At 41.4% G+C, this 16303-nt stretch overlaps 1 protein-coding gene across 1 annotated transcript in view; it reads right to left on the bottom strand.

Moving 5' to 3' along the window:
• The window catches only part of ADAMTS16 (ADAM metallopeptidase with thrombospondin type 1 motif 16), a 377420-nt gene extending 361557 nt beyond the window's left edge, over positions 1 to 15863 (bottom strand). Inside the window, exons 1-2 of the mRNA XM_075212833.1 lie at positions 15383 to 15863; positions 15167 to 15269 (exon numbers count right to left, since the gene is read on the bottom strand). Of these exons, the coding sequence (XP_075068934.1) occupies positions 15167 to 15269; positions 15383 to 15430 (151 nt within the window). The 5' untranslated portion in view covers positions 15431 to 15863. The remainder of the gene's footprint in view (positions 1 to 15166; positions 15270 to 15382) is intronic.
• Positions 15864 to 16303: the final 440 nt, after the last annotated feature.

Below are 16303 nucleotides of genomic sequence, written 5' to 3'. Positions count from 1 at the left end.
TGGCGAAGCAAATTAAGTACTTAATCTACAATTACAATATAGTTAGCAGATTTGTTTAGTTTAATTTCCTCCTTCAATTTATCTAGCCGTTTCTCAAAAAGTATAATTAAAGCAATCACTTGACTCAAGCTAACCGTGTCTTCACTCTTCACAGGTGACTACTTTGCTGGACTAAAGTACATTTCTCCTCAAATTCTAGTCTTCTTGCAGCTGCTGCATTCTCCTACATGCTGTTGCACAATCCCATAAATGGCCCTAAATTTTTTCGGGGCATAGGTAGTATCTCCTGCAGGTCACTGTAATTTTTTAAAAAAAAGTTCTGCACCACCAAGTTGATTGTGTGAGCAAAACAGAAAATGTGATGGAATTCCACCTGCTGTAATGCTCTAACAATATTGGTGGCGTTATCAGAAATCATATATCCTCAGGAGAGTCGAAGTAGGATCAGCCATGTTGTAATGACATCCCTTAGTTTTTAAAAAAAGTTGTCAGCGGTATTACCTCTGACCTGCGCCTTGTATCGTGGCTGATAACCACCTCTCACTCTCGTCTTCAAGAATTCTCCATTGCTGCTCCCCACTTATGAAATTCCCTACCACGTTCAATCTGATTTTCCCACAGCCTTCAAATCTTTAGATGCTCTTTGCAAACCCATCTCTTTTTTAGAGGTGACCTTATCCTCGATAACACTATTGACACTTGTTTATAATTATATATATAGAAATAATCAACAATAATATGCCCCTTAGTGAAGCAGATGATACACAGAGTAGCCTGCCTCAGAAAAATGTGACGTACTTGGTTACATGCTGCTGCTTTTCCTGCTGGTGAAGGCGAATCACCGACCCAGTGGGCTGACACAGTGATAAAAGCTTTAGTTTGCCCATTTGCGCTTGTCCCCATATCTGTGATTAAGTGTACAGTGGGTAGAATGGCATTTTGTAGCCAATAATTACATTTTTACGAACCTTCTGGTAGAGGAGAGGAATAGCTTTTCTATTAAAATGGTGTCGTGATGAAATTTGGTAACGGGGACACAAGACCTCAAGTAATTATCACAGCGCTTATTCGGCTTCCATAAACAAAGACTAAGACACTCACCTGTGCCTCATTAGCAGCCCTCAAACCCTTAGTCTTGATCTGCACATGTGCAGACTGAGTACCTGTCTGTTGCTGGCAAGATTCCTATTGGTTCCTGGCTCTGGATCCAAACTTGAAAATGCACCTCCTCCCATTCCTCTGGGCTTGTTGATAAAGTAATCTGTCTGATTAGGTTCCTACCTATTCTGTGTGCTCTCACCTGGATCGTCAGTGCCTCTGCTGTGTTGCTGTTCAAAGGCTATACTGCTCAAGCTGCACCTGTCACTGCTGTGTTGCTGTTCAAAGGCTATACTGCTCAAGCTACACCTGTCTCCGGCTGTGTTGCTGTTCCATGGATTACACTACTCAAGCTGCACCTGCCTTCGTTGTATTGCTGTTCCACGGGCTGGATCGCTTAAGCTACATTTATCTTCATTGTGCTGCTACTACACGGGCCGTGCTGCTCAAGTTACATTTAACTCTACTGTGTTACCCCTCCATGGACTGCACCACTCAAGATCATCTACTCCACATTTGTCTCGGTGGCTCAGTGGTTATTACAGGTCGTATCATCTAAGCTGCTTGTTCTTATCCACTCCTTGCTGGCTGGACTGTTACATGTACCTCCTGTATCGTGCTGCCTCATTGTGGTCTCATATACCTGCTGCATTACCATCTCCACTTTGTTGCTGGACTGTTCCTGCTACTGCTATATTTGAATACACTGATTATACCGCTATATTGTATTCACTCATACTACATTGCCGGTGGTACTGCTCACCCTGTTCCTATGTTCCATGTGCCTATTTACTAAGACTTTCTGTGATCATTCAAGCATCATTAAATCGCTAATTGTACTTTATCCTGCATCTGTTGTCTATTCGCTGTCTGGGTATAGAACTGACATTACCAGTGTGCCTACTTCAAACCAGTTATTATCACTCCACCGGGAACTCTGCCCAACACCTCTGGTAGGGACCGTGACTTGCGGACGAACGCCGCTATACCCAAGTCACCTTGAGGTGACCGCTGGTGAAAACCATTCACCCATTAGACTCCGCGCCCTGCTAGGGGTAACATCTCTTGGGTAGATCCAAAAGTCCAGAATACCAAACCGTGACAGTAATTGTCTAAAACCAGCTCCATTGATAGTGGATATTGGACGCAAATCCAATGCTAGCATAGTCCCCATGGTGTCTGTGATATGCTTTGCGACTGGGTGACAGCTTTCTTACTTTCTTCCTCTAGCAAAGGATTGTTTAACAGTCAATTGTTGTAAACTACTAGTAGTCTTCTTCTGGGTTGAAGATCCACCCCCAGCAGCAGCAGCAGCGGGACTAACGCTCAATAATTCCTCAGAGGAATCATAGGGATATTGACGATGAAGGTGTTGGGGGTGTAGATTGCAGATGCTGGGATCTAGATGAGAGAAGGGATGTAAATGATGCTGGACTGCTTGTTGTTATTTTTTTTAAAAAAAAAAAACTAATTTTCCCAACAGCTTTCCATGAACTCGCTTCAAATGCAGTAACATGGAATAGGATCCTAGATGGTTAAGGTCCCTACCTCTACTGAGTGTGGCTTTAAAAAAACGCTACAAGTGTTGTCAGGATTTGTGTAAAAATAATTTCACACATAAGAGGTGGATTTTTGGTCTTATGCCCTGGCATGACAATGGCCTTCTTATCATTGGCAAGAACTGCTGCAATCTTTGTTTGAAAGTGTATGAAAATAATATTGTGACCTGTGAGGTGGTCACAATTGACTGCAAATGACTTGAAATTAGTGTTAGTGAGGTCAATAATAATGTAGGATCCAAAAAAAGAGAGTCAAATTATGTGATTTTAGCATTTTTTAGCAAAAAATACAGATCCAAAACCAAAACCACTTCACGGGGGTCAGTGAGCATCTCTAATTACCGGTAATATAATTAGCCCTGTGTTGAACGAGGCCGAATTGAATTCCCCCGTGTATACCATTTAATGTCTTTGAAAGTTTGAAATTGTATTGAAAACTATGTAACATTTAAAAACAAAAACACGTTTTGAGCTTTGATACTTTGAAACAAAATTATCAGAGAACAAATTTGCAGTGTACGATTCATTATTAAGTAAAATGAGAGAATTAGCCAAGGGTCTGAATACTTTTTTAAAAGTCTTGTTCATATTAGGTAATCGATTTCACAGCTATACCACACGGACTGCATCAACTTAAAACATGGAAGTAAAACAAAAGATGCTAATAGGATCCACCTATGAAGTTCAAGGCAGACAATAGACTTTGCGGAATACATTTTAGTTAAAACTATCTGTATATTACTTTAAAACTAGTTTATAAAATCTGTAAAGAAAGAATCACTTAGAACATGAAATTGTAATTGCTGCGGTTTTTTTCTAGTCCAAAGTTACTTGCATATCTAATACTTACATGGCAATACATATCATTTTGCATTACTTAGTCATGCTATTGTTTATCTCTCTAGGCAAGTATCCAAGAAACAAATATGAGACACAGGTACATATTATATGGAGTCTGTACTATGAGGGTGAACACATGAAAGCTACCTGTAAAATGCAGTAAACCTAAGGGTTATCTATGTATATGACCACACTAAAGGGCTCTATCTATTAAGCAGGTAAAAGCACTTAAAATGCATAACGAGGAAGTTCCCATCTTATCACACAATACAATTACTCAACATATCATATAAAAAAATAACGTCACGAACACCAAATTAACATTGGAATAAGAATATAGATTTATTAAATTGAATATATCAACTTAACCTCCTAAGGACTGGATGGCGGAACGAGAGCATGGCAGTCAGCAACAGCAAAATCAATAACGGTGGAAAGGTCAGACCAAATTACCACTAACCCAGGATGATACCTTATCTATTGGCCGGTGCTAAAAACTATCTAAACGGAAAAACCACACCCATCCTCAACTGCCGGTATTAACCTGTAGATACCGGACGAGGGTCCTCCTCACAGGCGAACCAACCATCTGTTTACACCAACTGAGGTGGGGTGATAACCTATGCCAAAATTAACCCATTACCATATTCAAACCTGCTGACTGCAATGCTCGCCTACCTCAAACTAGAAAATAAATTAAAAGCTCCTATTCACATACACCATAACCTGCCGTGTGCTGGGTGGGAGGGTGGAATCCGGATGCAGGAACAGGAAGAGAACTGCATGATACAGCATTTATAAAGCTCAACCAGAACCCTCCTCTCTGTCTCTATTGGCTGCTATTCTTTCTTCTGCAACCACATTAAATGGCGAGTACTCCTGTCACTCACTCGCATGATTTTAACTGCGTTCTGGCTAAATGCCTCACTTTCCATATCCAGCAAAAACAGGGTCTATCGAATGCTACCTCCATGATTCACTGTGTATGTCTCGGAAGTTTTTTTTTAACAAGTATCCCCTTTTTTATTTTCAAATGGAACTGAAAGTCCAAGGCATGTCTTCCAGTCCCACTGTGTATGTGTGAACCGGCAAGATTGGTCACGCATGCATATATCCGCTAAGACTGGCCTGCCACAGGGGTAAGACCCCTCTTATTACTGCCAGCCAGTGTTGCCACTCTGCTACAATTGTGATATTTTCTTGGTAAATCATTGCGATAGAAGGTTTTTATTCACTGCGATAAGTGGAGATAGAAAACCAAACCTTTAGCCACTGTTTAATAACTAGACCCCTAAACCACAATGCCAAATCCAACTTGAACAAGTCACAATTTGACTCAAGTAAATCAAAAACATATGCACACTTGACTTTTTCATGTAGTTGGATGCATTTTCCATTCAGATTTAATACAATCTTCATGTGAATCCCATTTAGATTTGTAACAATTTTAATATCTACAGGAGAAATGTATTTCCATAATTTTTATGTTGGCGAATATATCAGTAGGCAGTTACATATTCTATCTTAATTTATCAAGATAATGATATAGGATTTCACAATATGAGATAACTGATTTTTTCCTTGTAGAATTTGCATAGTTTGGACATTGGAACCTTTGTACAGGTCACACATTCGCCTTGTGGCATTCACAATGCAATCCCAGCTCTATAGATGTGCTTTATCAGCAACTCATTAACTGTGACTGATAAAGAGTATATAAATAATCTATTATTTTATATATGAACATAACATATGGACAGATTCAGGAACAATTGAATTAGATAGGTGACTAGGAACAAGCCCTCCATTCCCAATTGCAAACATTTGGCTTGTGAATACTTGTAAAACTAGTCTTCAGTTGGTCAGTAATTAGCATATGAAAGACTGTAGCCTGGTTCCTGTAAAAAGTAGTCTCCGCCCACAAGAAAGTTTTTTACATTTTACACAGAGGAAGAAACTTTCTTTTGGGAGCTGCTGGCAAACTGACCAGACATGTGAACATGCAGGGAGGTGAGTGGCCGCATGGCCTACGGAGGCCCTGACTAATGGTAATAATGGAGCTGGAATGGAATGGGTGAGGGGTGAGTGCGAGACTGGAATTGTAATGTGTTGTTGAATGGAAGATGGTCATATATGTAGGGTACATGAGAATGAATGATCATTTATACAGGTAGTAAGTGATTGGATGGTTTTGTTCTGAAATAGTGTGGTTTATGGCTGGAAATGTTGGTGTGGTTGATATTGCAGCGGAGTGAAGTGCCATGTGTTCAGAGCAGGCCGAGTTTCAGACAGTGGAAAAAATGAATTTAGTCTGTGGTTCAGTGTTGGTATAATGCTGTAATGGAGTCGTTGAAGCATTGGTGTTTATGCAGTTTAGTGTAAATGCATAGAAAGTGATAAATATAACTTTTGTTGGACAGTTGGTTTAAAGCAGGGGTGTCCAACCTTTTATCTTCCCTGGGCCACATTGGAAGGCGACAAGTTGTTATGGGCCGCACATAAAATACACTAGCACTAATGATAGCTGATCATCCAAAAAAAACACAGAAAACATTGCTAATGCTCCTTGCTGTTGCTCAGTGCTTCAATGACATGCTAATGGCTGTTGTCAAACATCAAGTGATATTGTTACAACATTTTATGAAGGGCTTCAATACAGCAGTCATTAAGACAGGAAGATAAGGTCCGTGATGCTCCAGGACAGGTGAGTTTATGCACTAGTCAGCGTCCCTTGAAATAAAAAAAAACCAAAAAAAACCCCCTTAACTTACCTTTTAATCGGCTTGTTCTCTAATCCTCTTCTCTTGTTTTTTCCGCTTCACTGCTGCTGATAGTTTGCGCGGGTGACTCCTATGTGCTGTGCTCCGCAATGGATGTCGGATGTGATGACGTCACGCCCCCGACATTCACTGCGAGCGCCGCACGGAGGAGGAGACCAGGAAGGGACCGCGTGACCACAAGGTAAGTATTTTCTTATTTTTTTCTTTTTTTGCAGGATTTTTTTTTTCATTAACAGCGCTGCCCCCTTGCCACAACCAAAACTCCTGCTGGGCCACATTTACAAGCATGCTGGGCCGCATGCGGCCCGCGGCTTGGAAAGGTTTAAAGGGTAGTTTATGGATCTGAATCTCTGGGATACTGTGGTTGAAATACCATGTGTTAAAATGGCTATTGGACTTTGAAAAAGATATGCGAGATGAATGGTGTGTGTGTGTGTGTGTGTGTGTGTGGACTCCCCCCTCCCCATACACAATGCATTCAGCCTAGCAAAATAGGTATAGCTTAAAACACAAACATACACCTTTAGGCAATAGTTATTCAAAACACACACAATTACTTATATATATTTATATTACAGGCAATAAGTGTAATATATGGCACCAAAATCTATACTTTGTGTAAAATATTGTTACGCTGTTTGTTATTTTATAATATAATACAACACACTTTAAATGAAGTTATATCTTGCTGTGGTTATTCTTGAAGCCTGTGGATTTAAGGGAATATAAGAATGATGTTTCTTAGGTTAATTTAGAAGTACTTCTGCGAGGAGTTGGTTGACGGTAAAAGAGATATAGAGATATTATATATATATATATATATACACATACATACACACACACATACATACACGGTATTAAATGGTCATACATACGCCAGAATATTAAGGAGATTAAAACCTATAAAAGGAGCATTTGATGAAGAACAGACAAGTCCTCTAAGTACAGAATGACATTGTTATTCTGATAGATGCTTGCAAAACAAAGTTTCCAAGGCTAAAACTCATACACAAATATGAATTTAAATGTTATTGTATATAACAGAGGGACTAAACTCAGAATTCTATGCCAATTATGATAATGAACTAGAGCGGCGGTTCCCAAACTGTGCGCCGCGGCTCCCAGGGGTGCTGCGGCGATGTCACTGGGGTGCCGCGGGCCAGCCATAACAAAAAAAATAAGAACACAGAAACGTACCAATCCGTCGGGCGCCTGGACCCAGCAGCCTCCTCTCTCCCGCAGCTGTCACTGAATATCGACGTCAGTAACAAGCTGCAGGAGAGAGGAGGCTGCTGGGTCCCGGCACCCGATGATTGGTAAGTTTCTGTGTTTTTTTTGGGGTTTTTTTTTATGCCTGGCGCGGGGCAGAGGAGACACAGCCTGAGAGGGGACAGTGGGGGGGGGGGGGACACAGCGTGAGGGGGGGACACAGCGTGAGGGGGGGACACAGCGTGAGGGGGCAGTGGAGGGGGACACAGCATGAGAGGGGGCAGTGGAGGGGGACACAGCATGAGAGGGGGCAGTGGAGGGGGACACAGCGTGAGAGGGGGCAGTGGAGGGGGACACAGCGTGAGAGGGGGCAGTGGAGGGGGACACAGCATGAGAGGGGGCAGTGGAGGGGGACACAGCGTGAGAGGGGGCAGTGGAGGGGGACAGCGTGACAGAGGGCAGAGAGGGCAGAGTGTCTGGATGCAGAGGGGGCATTTTTTCTTACAACTAAATAAGTATTTCTGTCCAGATCTAAATACTTGTTACAATTTTTTGACCCAACTACTTCTAAAACAGGACTGCTCAATAATTATTTTGGAGGGGTGCCTTGAAAAAATTTGGAGACTCTAAGGGTGCAGCGAACTGCAAAAGTTTGGGAACCACTGAACTAGAGCATAGACAGAATTAAACCACCACAGTGTACATAATCTTTTATCTACGCTAATCATTAACTCATTTTTAATAACTAATATATCTGTTCAATCACAGGTATCTTTAACATTTAAAATTAGACCCATAAATATATAAAACTATGAGTATTTTTAGGATTAACCACTACTAACACACCGCATGTGGGAACATATTAACACATATTATAGAAGGGCCGTTCCTTAATAAGGCTATTGAATATTATGGATACACATGCTTATAATACTGATAAAATCAAGCAAGCTATTTTTAATCTTGATATGGAATTCTTTTAAAGCAAGACGAACAGATGCACTGTGGCAGCTGTCCGAGTTATGTGAGGCTTTTGCTACACACATTCCCTCACATTGCTCATAATTTACATTAACAGAATTTTTTTAAAAAACAGCAAATATCTGTGCCCAAAAGTGTGCAAAAAAGATGGTTTATTCATAAGAACATATATCAGATGGAATAGATTCAGTAAATAGCCAAGAATGCTGCACTTTGTACTTTAATAACTGCGAGAGAGGTAAAGGTTGTTTAAACCCACTGTAGTGTATTTTGTTTACAAAGAAAAGCTTAACAAATCTTACCTAAACACCAATGAACCACAATATCAAAACCACCTGCCTAATAATGTGTAGGTCCCCTTCGTGCGGTGGTAGTCATTATCACGATGCTGAAAACGATGATATGAAATAGCCAGACATGATGAGACTGAAGGTGTCAAGAGCGACAGTGTGGTAATAGTGACAGCTTGAAAAGGAGAATTCAAACAGTGACGACGAAAGAAAATCTCTGCAGCCTACAATCACGTCAATTTCAAGGCCCTCACTATCATTCATGCTGTTAATCTGCTAATTTAAGAAGGCGCCGGCTGTACAATGTTCTAGGCTTTGTGAAGAACATCGTACAGCTGGTGCCTCCTTATATTAGCAGCACATATCATTGTGGGGACCTTGAAAATGACATCATTGCAGGCTGCCAGTATGTTCATTCGACGTAACTGTTTGAAGTCTCCTTTTCAAGCCGTTACTATTACCACGCTGTCGTGCATGACACCTTTGTGCTAATGTGAGAGCGGCACTCCCGAGGAACGCCTCGGAGAGTCCCCTAAACCGTGAGGAAAGGTTCTCGCCTGATCCCGAGGGTCGCTATGGGCGGGGCCCGTCAAGGGGTGGAGACTTTGGTGACGATCACGGTCCCCTGTAATGTGAGAGGAACAGAGGCACGAATACAACGGGGGAAGGAAGGGGCTGTCCGGAATGTCGCAATTGCCCCTCCCAGGCCGTACGCACGGCCAGGGGACGAGTTAAGTCCACCCAGCGATCTGTCCCGACACACCACCTCCTGACCCCTACGGATAGAACACAACACCCCCCTACCATCTACTACACCGTACAAGCCCAACCACCACAGTACAATACCCCAATACAATACTCAATTGCACAGTACAATACCCAAGACACTACTAATGGCACAGTACAATACCCAAGACACTACTAATGGCACAGTACAATACCCAAGACACTACTAATGGCACAGTACAATACCCAAGACACTACTAATGGCACAGTACAATACCCCAATGACAACCGACAATATCAATGCAGCCGTGTGTGAGTTCCTGCCCATCTCTGTCCCCTACGGGGGGGGGGATGCTGAGAGAAAGGGGGGGGGGGAGAAGGGAAAACAAAGGCAAGCTTCTACCGCCGGGGCCTAAAGCCTGGGGGTGACCTAAGGGCCTGGTGCCCTAGGGGGTTTACTCAGGGCCTGGTGCCCTATGGGGGAACTAGGCCTGGCTATATGAGCTAACGAGAGCTACCAAACTGGAGGGCGGACCTAATGCCCGAAGGAAGAAGGCCGTGGGCCCGGGTGAATAGTGACCGATAGAATGCGGGCGTGGGCCCGGGAGAGGTGGTCCCCACTGGGGTCTTACCTGGTCTAGGTCCTCCGCTCGCGACGTCAGCGTAGCTCCTCTTCGGTCCTGCTAGTGCTGGCCGCCCGGACTCACTGCTGTGCTCTTGCTCCGCTGTAATCTGCTCTGCTCTACCTTCACCAGACAGGTTAGCTCGTAGCCCTGACAAGGGCTCTCTGTCTGGACTTGTGCTGGTGCTGTCTGCTGCGGTGGCTGTGGCTGTGGCTGTGGCTGTGGCTGCTGCTGCTGGGTCAGACTGTGTCCCTCCTGCTGCTCCCTCAGGTCCCCTTGCCTCCAGCGCACTGCCGGGCCTCCACATGGGCGCCGTCTATATCTCCCGGCTGGTCGCTCCCCAAGACCTCATCACGGCCGGGAGCCGTGATTGGTCCGTGGCCGGGCGCCGTGATTGGCCCACGGCCAAGCTGTGGATCCGGAGCGTCCACACTAATCATGTCGGCTATTCCATGTTGGCGCTTTCAGGATTGTGATAATCCCCCTTGCGCCGCCAAAACAGCTCTGAACCAAAGGGACATGGACTCTGAAGGTTTCTGAAGGTGTCCTGTAGTATCTGGCACCAAGACATTAGCAGCAGATCCTTTAAGTTGTATAAGAAGCAAGGTGGGGCCTCCATGGCTCGGACTTGATTTTCAGCACATTCCACAGAGGCACAACCGGATAGAGATCTGGGAAAGATGGAGGCCAAGTCAACACCTTCAATTCTTTGTCATGTTCCTCAAACCATTCTTGAACAATTTTTGCAATGTGGCAGGGCGCATTATCCTGCTGAAAGAGGGCACTGCCATCAGGGAATATCATTGCCATGAAAAGGTGTATTTGGTCTGCAGCAATGTTTATGCTGTTGGCATGTGTCAAAGTAACATCTACATGAATGCCATGACCCAAGATTTCCCAGCAGAACATTGCCCAGAGCATCACACTGCCTCCTCCAGCTTGCTTTCTTCCCAGATGCCTGGTGTCATGCGTTCCCCAGGTAAATGACGCACATGAACCCGGCCGTCCACAGGATGTAAAAGAAAACATGATTCATCAGATCAGACCACCTTTTTCCATTGCTCCATAGTCCAGTTCTGGTACTTATGGTCACATTGTAGACACTTTCAACGGTGGACAGGGGTCGGGCTTGGGCAATCTTGACTGGTACGTGGCAAGCTGTGATGCACTGTGTGTTCTGACAAATTCCTATTGGAGCCAGCATTAACTATTCCAGCAATTTGTGCATGAGTAGTTCTGTGGGATTGGACCAGATGGGCTAACCTTCGCTCCCCTCACACATCAATAAACCATGGCCACACATACACACACACAGACACAATAGTGACAGATAGATAATAAACATTTAAAAACTTTATTCATTCAATTCACCTTAGCCCTATGACCTAAAAACTCCCATATTGCCATCAATTGAAGGTTCCTGCCATAATGTCCCATTTGGCACAGTTCTTATTTAATTAGTAACTTTCATACTTCACAGACTGCAGTTTATACTTTATCTGGTCAATGATTTAGTAATTGGTGGCTTGATTAGGTCTGAAATGTTGTCAAAAACAAGCTTTCCTCATCATTTTCTATGAACTTTATAAGCCTGGTATTATGTTCAGCCTGAGTGAGAGTTGAGCATTGGCTACTAAACACACCAAGAGGCACATTCAATTGTCCCCGATGTTCTAAGGAACATCGCGGACACAATTTTTTACCGTTACTATTGTAAAAAAGTAACGCTGATATACTCTGTAGGGTAAAACGCAGCAGATGCAATACATTGTACTAAGCTATTCTTCAGGTTTCTTTGGAGTGTATTGTAAATTGCAAAAACCAAATTGTATCTGACAGAGAGGTGATATTGGCTTTTCGGATGTGGTGGCCTTCTCACAATCCGTTTTGTTCTGTTATGCCTCTGGCTGGTTATTACAACAGTCCTTTTTTGTTAATCTAGATATAGAGAACGAACTTTTTGCCCCTTATTCTTTGGCAGCCCTATTACACACACCCACATATATTCCTCCACCTCAGATAGCAAATAACGTTTTATTCTGGGACACGTATCGCACATGACACGTGATTAATAAGAAATTTGAGCAAGCTTTTAATATCACTAAATACAACACCATATGGGGCAATCCCATTTTTGAATCTGGAATAACCTACAAGAAATCCTTGAAGTGAAGGGATAAGGGGATTACTTCTATTAGGGTTGTGTTCGATCCTGGAGGATCTTTATACTCATTTCAGCAATTATCTCAAACACTTATTAGATAATAAACAGTTCTACATGTATTTACACGTTTGCCATTTCATCATGACGTTTAATAAAACCAGATGGCCAGAATCTGACACGCTACAAAATTTATTACATTTTCTCAATTCCAACAAGTTTATAATCAGATATTTGTACCAGGACCTCTTATATTGTGATAGCTCCAGATTCTAGAACAAACACAGTCCAAGGCTGGGGTCGCTATATCCCTTCATTAACACACACATTATATATATATATATATATATATATATATATATATATATGTAAAATGCTTACCAACTCTCCAGGAATGTCCAGGAGACTCCAGCTAGGTCTCAAAATGCCACACTTGATCTGCCCCGCCCCCTCCATCCTCCCACCACACCCCTAATGCGGCAGCTCCCGAAGCTCTATATATCAAATTTGTCAACTATGAGATATATATATATATATATATATCATACATGCCAACTTTTAAGATTAAGTCATGTGACAAGGGGTAGGAGCTTAACGACACGATTAAGCCACGCCCCCTCCATTCACTGCCGTGAATTTTGGCAAATGCTGGAGCTTTACCTACTCTTCCGGGAGCCTGTGAGGACTCCCCGAAATTCGAGAGCCTCCTGGGAATTCCAGGAGAGTAGACAAGTATAATATATATATATATATATATATATATATATACACACACATACACATATATATACATATACATACATACACAGGGCAGTAATTAGGGCTGTGCGACCGCCCAGGGCTAACGCTGAAGAGGGGCGCAATTGAGGAATACTTTAAGTTCATTTGGTTAAAATTGAGGGCTAGGGGGGCGGAATTTGTCTTTCTTGCCCCAGGCACTAGAATTCTAAGTTACGGCTCTGTATATAATATATATATATATATATATATATATATATATATATATATATATATATATATATATATATATATATATATATATATATATATATTACACACATGAGACCATTAGACATTTTATATAGATCATTTTCATACACAGCATGAACATACAATTGATAGTGGCTCCACCAATTCCTCATATCCCTCCACTCTGTTTGTCAGTTTGTCAGGCTATGTATTTTAGCTAGCTAATTTTCCTGCACTGTCTGTTAGTGGGATGTGTACATATTTGTTTCCTTTACAATCACAATGGTATGCTGCATAAAGACATAAATATTTCTCCATTGGCAGGTATGCAACAGAGAAAAAATAGATAGTTGACAAACCCTTAAACATTTGTAGGATAACAAGTTCTGCGATCATTTGCAAATACAAATTCATCTACCGCCCTCTAGTGTTACTATTAATTATTATTGAGTATACACAATACTGTAGATTGGCAGTGGTCCCCCAACCTTTGTGGTATGGTAACATATCTGCTGACACAATTCCCACAAGATTCATTATTCTGTGACAAGTTTTAATAGATGATACCAGAATCATGGATAAATATATGGACGTTTTAAAATTGAAGTGAAACACTGCTAATGTGTATAACGTATATATTATTAAAATATAGTTTATATATGATCTCCATTCCCGGTCACCTTTACATCTTTATGAAACATCCAGTCTGGTGTCATAACATAAATGTGTCTTGACACACTGAATGGGAATTATTGATAGAAATGATCCTGACTACAAAGATAATTTCCATATGATACTGATTAAAAATGAATTTCAACTGTCAATTTAAAATGATTTGTTTCCAATTAATTGTTCTAAAATAATACATAAAACCAAAAAAACAATGCAATATCTTCAGTGTATACATATTATCAGTGTTGGAATTCTCACACAGCCAGTGTTTTTTTTTGTAACCACAGTTTTCAAAACCTATTTTGGGCACCAAGACATGTAGAGATTGTCTGTTCCCTTTGAACTTGGACTCAACAGCAATTGAGAGTCCAAAAAGTTCCTCTGCTCTACTCTCTGTATTCTGGGGATACGTAAAAAATGTACACTAGGAAACGTACTTATTTAGAATTCGCGATTGGACAATTTGTGCTTATGATCTGCACTATTGGTTTTTTCCTTGTATCATATATCCTCCTAGCCCAGAGACCTGAAACCTGAACACAGAATTCATATGTGCATGTATCATCTTTCCCAGTGTGTGTGAAGGCAGCGCCTAATGTATGTATTGATATTGTCAAATTGTTATATGAAGTGTTTGGTGACACTTCACTGATACAGGCAGGGCGGCACACCTGAGCGAAGCGCTACTAACACAGTTCATCACTGTTATACAAAACATATGGTAGCTGAGTAACAGTATAATTACATTACAGTACCATGCCAAATGAAATTGTTATATTTGGTGGTTTGCACACAGATAAACACACAGACAGACAGATCATACATTAAAAATAAAACGCGTCTTAAGTTTCCACAATGTTACTACAGCAACTACCGTTAGGGTTCAGTCAAGTGCATTTACAAAACTGCTCAAATATTATAAAAGTAATATTTACAAAATAAATAATTTACATTTTCTTAAAGAATTGCCCTGCATTCAACTCGGCCACCTACTGTGATAGAATGACCAGTGCCCTGGGGAAGACAGATGATGCTCTAGTTGTATTGCACACATACATCATTGTATTGCCTCACGTTGTCAGGTTTGAATTCCTACCTGCCGCTCTAAGTACCAATGACTGAATGTTATAAACCAAAAAAATTAAAGTTTAGACAAACGATAGTACCAGCTTTGCTAATAAAACATGATATACGAGGTCTTTAATAATGAAATACAAGTAAGTGAATGAACATACACCTGCCTGTACAAGATACTCACCAGTGTGCTCTGTAATGCCCAATAGGTCATTGTGAAGAAGTATTGAGGTAGATCTCGGGATTCCGGCTGCTAGACTCCTAAATCCAGCATTTGCAGGTGCATTCTGGGCGTGATTAACAGTATCACAGTGCAAAAGAGAAAGAAAACGAAGTATTCCGTTAGCATGCTGCCAAGACACTCATCCCAGTAACAAGCAGCAAAGGAAACCAAACTCACCTGATAAATAACAAGTGCAAGCAGCAAGGAACAACCTCTCATGTCCATATCGTCACTCTTTTCATGCGGTGCTATCCAAATCAGTCATACAGCAACCCCCTTATCTCTAATATGATCTTGTAATCGTATTCCAGACATTAATGATATTGGTCCGTTGTAAAAGTCAATTGGACAACCACATCATAATAATGTATGTGCTAGAGGCTCTGCGCCTTGAAAAATGTTGTTCAGTGGTATTATTTATTTACTATAATGATATATTCATAGCACGAATTAGTTTTATTTCCACTGTAGAGTACTTACTACATTTATTATAATGACCTGCAATGCATATAAAAATGGAACGGTGGCTTTTATAAAAGACAGATATAAGTAATAGTTTGTAGTTGTGGCTGTCTCGGTCTATGTCTGGAACCGGTATTCCTCTCAGTCTTTCTTTTGCTTGTCCAAGCCCCCATATGTTTCACTGCTGCAGCTTTTCCCAGCTCTTTCTTTACTAATCGTGACCAGCCGGCTTCTGTTCCTGACTGACAGAGCACTGAAGCCAATCACTGCCTGCTGTGTGCAGTGGGTTGTGCTGTTCCTTTCTCTGTGGCATTACAATTGTTAACTCCTCACTATCTGTCATGTCCTCATTCATATTGTACAAGTACAATGTATATTGTGCATAGTGAGATTTGCATGTGTAGCTAGCAAGTTTGTTTGTATTGTTTGTATCACACACCAGGAATAATGCTTAGCTTTGTAGTAAATTACATCAGTTGCATAATCATCTTTCAGCTGGTGCAATAGATAATAGTAATCTAACCTAGGAATCATGTTATAAAAGAACATTATACTTTATGAACTATTTGCTTGGAACCATTCATTTGAAAATACATATAAAGGAAAACCAAAGTCAGAGACTACAGTAAAAGCATT

The sequence above is a fragment of the Mixophyes fleayi genome, chromosome 5 (genome assembly GCF_038048845.1).
Source record: "Mixophyes fleayi isolate aMixFle1 chromosome 5, aMixFle1.hap1, whole genome shotgun sequence".
Classification (NCBI taxonomy): Eukaryota; Metazoa; Chordata; class Amphibia; order Anura; family Limnodynastidae; genus Mixophyes; species Mixophyes fleayi.
This window is presented reverse-complemented; position numbering and strand designations above follow the sequence as displayed.